The sequence below is a fragment of the Dermacentor silvarum genome, chromosome 11, assembly GCF_013339745.2.
Source record: "Dermacentor silvarum isolate Dsil-2018 chromosome 11, BIME_Dsil_1.4, whole genome shotgun sequence".
Taxonomy (NCBI): Eukaryota; Metazoa; Arthropoda; class Arachnida; order Ixodida; family Ixodidae; genus Dermacentor; species Dermacentor silvarum.
Window position 1 is genome coordinate 67,301,887 of NC_051164.1, and position 2,535 is coordinate 67,304,421.

General features: G+C 41.2%; 1 protein-coding gene across 1 annotated transcript; it reads right to left on the reverse strand.

The window, feature by feature from the left end:
* Positions 1-476: 476 nt before the first annotated feature.
* LOC119434157 (uncharacterized) lies at positions 477-1,647 on the reverse strand. The gene has a single exon (XM_037701481.2). It carries the CDS (start codon positions 1,597-1,599, stop codon positions 574-576), a length of 1,026 nt encoding a protein of 341 aa, XP_037557409.2. The 5' UTR covers positions 1,600-1,647; the 3' UTR covers positions 477-573.
* Positions 1,648-2,535: the final 888 nt, after the last annotated feature.

A 2,535-nucleotide genomic window follows, 5' to 3' on the forward strand; every position in this document is an offset into this window, starting at 1 on the left:
TGATGTCGAGAGAACTTTCAGCTGAGGTACATTCTAAGATTGGACAGGTCTCTGATGGAGACCAACTTGTTGCCCATGCCGATGATAATGTATGTTAACAAAAATGTGTAAAAAATCAGTGACCAGCTTATCGAGAATAAAATGTTTCATTTCATTGTAGTTATCAATGTTCTTTACTGTCATTATTACTTATTAATTTCCAAACAAATGCCGAACCTCGGGAGTATTTGGTAGAAAATCCTGATGTCCCCTCGATTACCACCTTGAAACAGATACCTAGTTTTAACGCGTTAGTGTTAAGGAGCTCAGGATACCCTCCTATACAAAAAAAGAGCACAGAAAAAAGAACGAATATAATGTATTAGTACATTTGTAAGTTTGACCCAAATTTTGTAATGGTTCCAAAAAAAAACCAATTTCTTCCCGATTGTCAGCTTGAACAGTAGCACCCCATTTTACCCCCCGAATTAAAAAATATATAAAACCTGAAAACAAACAACCCTACGTATACACTAAGCCACTACAGCTGGTCTCGAGCCAAAGCTTTCTCTTAAACCTAGTCAAACAAATTGCTCAATTGATTTCGTCATCATCCTTAATTAGCAGGTTTCGGAAGTTGCTCAGATGACAGCATACCTTAAATACCTGCTCCGCTATATCAAGCATGCAGACGGGAAATGGTCTATCCAAAATGTGGAAAGTTTTGATGCGGGATATTGCTCGTTCAACATGCACTCTTGCAGCGGCAATACGACGTGTTTGTTCCACATCCTGTGCAGGCATTTGTGTTTCATGGCGTTCTCGGAATGGGGGTCTGTAGACTGTCACTCCAGCAGGTAAGTAGGGGAAAGTGAAGCCTTTGTCGACCATAATGGCATCCCCTACTTCCAAAGAATCTAAAAGAGTACTGCATCCAAGGATTGTCTTGTCGGATACTGATCCACCCCAGAGACGAGACACAAATGCTATATAGCCGCCAGGGGTGCAGCCAACAAGCACTTTGTATGTGTTATAGTGCTTATATGTGGAAAAGGTCTGGCGTTGTGCACCTAGTGACGATGGGCGCTGGATCCTGACTTCTGTCGCATCCAAAATCAGCCTGGTGTTCTCAAAGAAGCGGAAGGATCTTGGTAGATGTGGCCTGATTTCATCTTGCGATGGAATTGAAGTGATGGCTGTAAGCTCACGCTCAAGGAAGTTAATCCAAGTAGCAAATGTCCGGCTCACTTGGCTTTCCGACATCATGAAGTTACGCGCTATTTCTTTTCCAGGCATACCGATCCTGAGGCGCACAAGAACCATAAAAAATTCAGTCGCAAGGCTACTTTCTTTAGGCCGACCACGTGTTTCACTGCCACTTTTCTTTGTCCAGCCCCAGTATGACATGCTACTTGCACGTGGCTCCAGATACTCAAACAATGACTGAAAAACATCATAGCTGGGGAGACCTGTATAATACATACATGCTTTGGGTGACAATTCAATTACGCTCAGTGTAAGCATGTGTGAGCAAGCTTCATCAAGCTTTCTCTCAAGAGAAGCATTCTTCCGCTCCAGTGCAGTAACCGTTTGGTGCAAAATTCCAAGCCGTTTCTCCATGTCTTCAGCAATTGATTTCCAATGCTGGCTTTCAAGTTGTTCCAAATCTGTAAGAATGGCAGTGAAAACAAATTTGTTCATATTTCACAAATGGTCACTACTAAAAAAATTGACGAATCAAGCACATTTTTATCTTTGCTACACATGCTTGGCAAGTGCAAGTTGCACCCAGCACTGCTTCCATCCAGGTAACTTAAATAGCATGGCTATAAAAAAGAAATTTCAGAAAATATGCTCCCCAAGCATGATTATGCTATCTGTAAAATTCAGGAGAAAGTTTCAACTGTTGTGAATAAGCCAACTCACACATGGTCTTGAAGGGACGCTAAACGAAAATGTTAGGTCCAGCCACATCAACAGATTATTTGTCTATTGTCTATCATCATATTTTGTGTGACAATGTTGCATAGAAAATTGTCACGGAAGGTCCCGCACCAGTGCTCTTCACTTTGAACCTCTCACACCACCACAAAGGACAAATTGAAGGAATTCCACGTGACCTCCCTCTATGCCGCTCTCTGTGAATCAGCTAATGCAGACATCACACGAGAGGTAACATAGTTCACAATGGGTGGTGCCACTCCGATATTCTATTTTCTCACTAACAAAAGCTCTATTCTAGCTATGAATAATGAATTTGTTATTCAAAAGCCTATTATTTAAATCTAGCTTGGCTTAATCTTTTTCTGTAGTTTCCCTTAATGGAAAGCACTATGGAAAATTGAGCATTTCAATCAAGCATGTGGACAAACTTGAACAAATGCTGAAGTCCAGACTGTGGAGCGGTTTCCAAAACGCCCAAATAAATTTTACTGCAACCTTCGCAATAAGTCCAAGTATGTGCTGATATTCCCTTTCAAGGAGGGCAAGACTATGAAGTGGCAGTGAATATAAATAATGGCCTTGAAACTGCACATACAAACAATATTTACCATT

Coding starts and splice junctions, on each gene's coding strand:
- LOC119434157 (XM_037701481.2), bottom strand. CDS start 1,599: ATGGAGAAACGGCTTGGAATTTTGCACCAAACGGTTACTGCACTGGAG.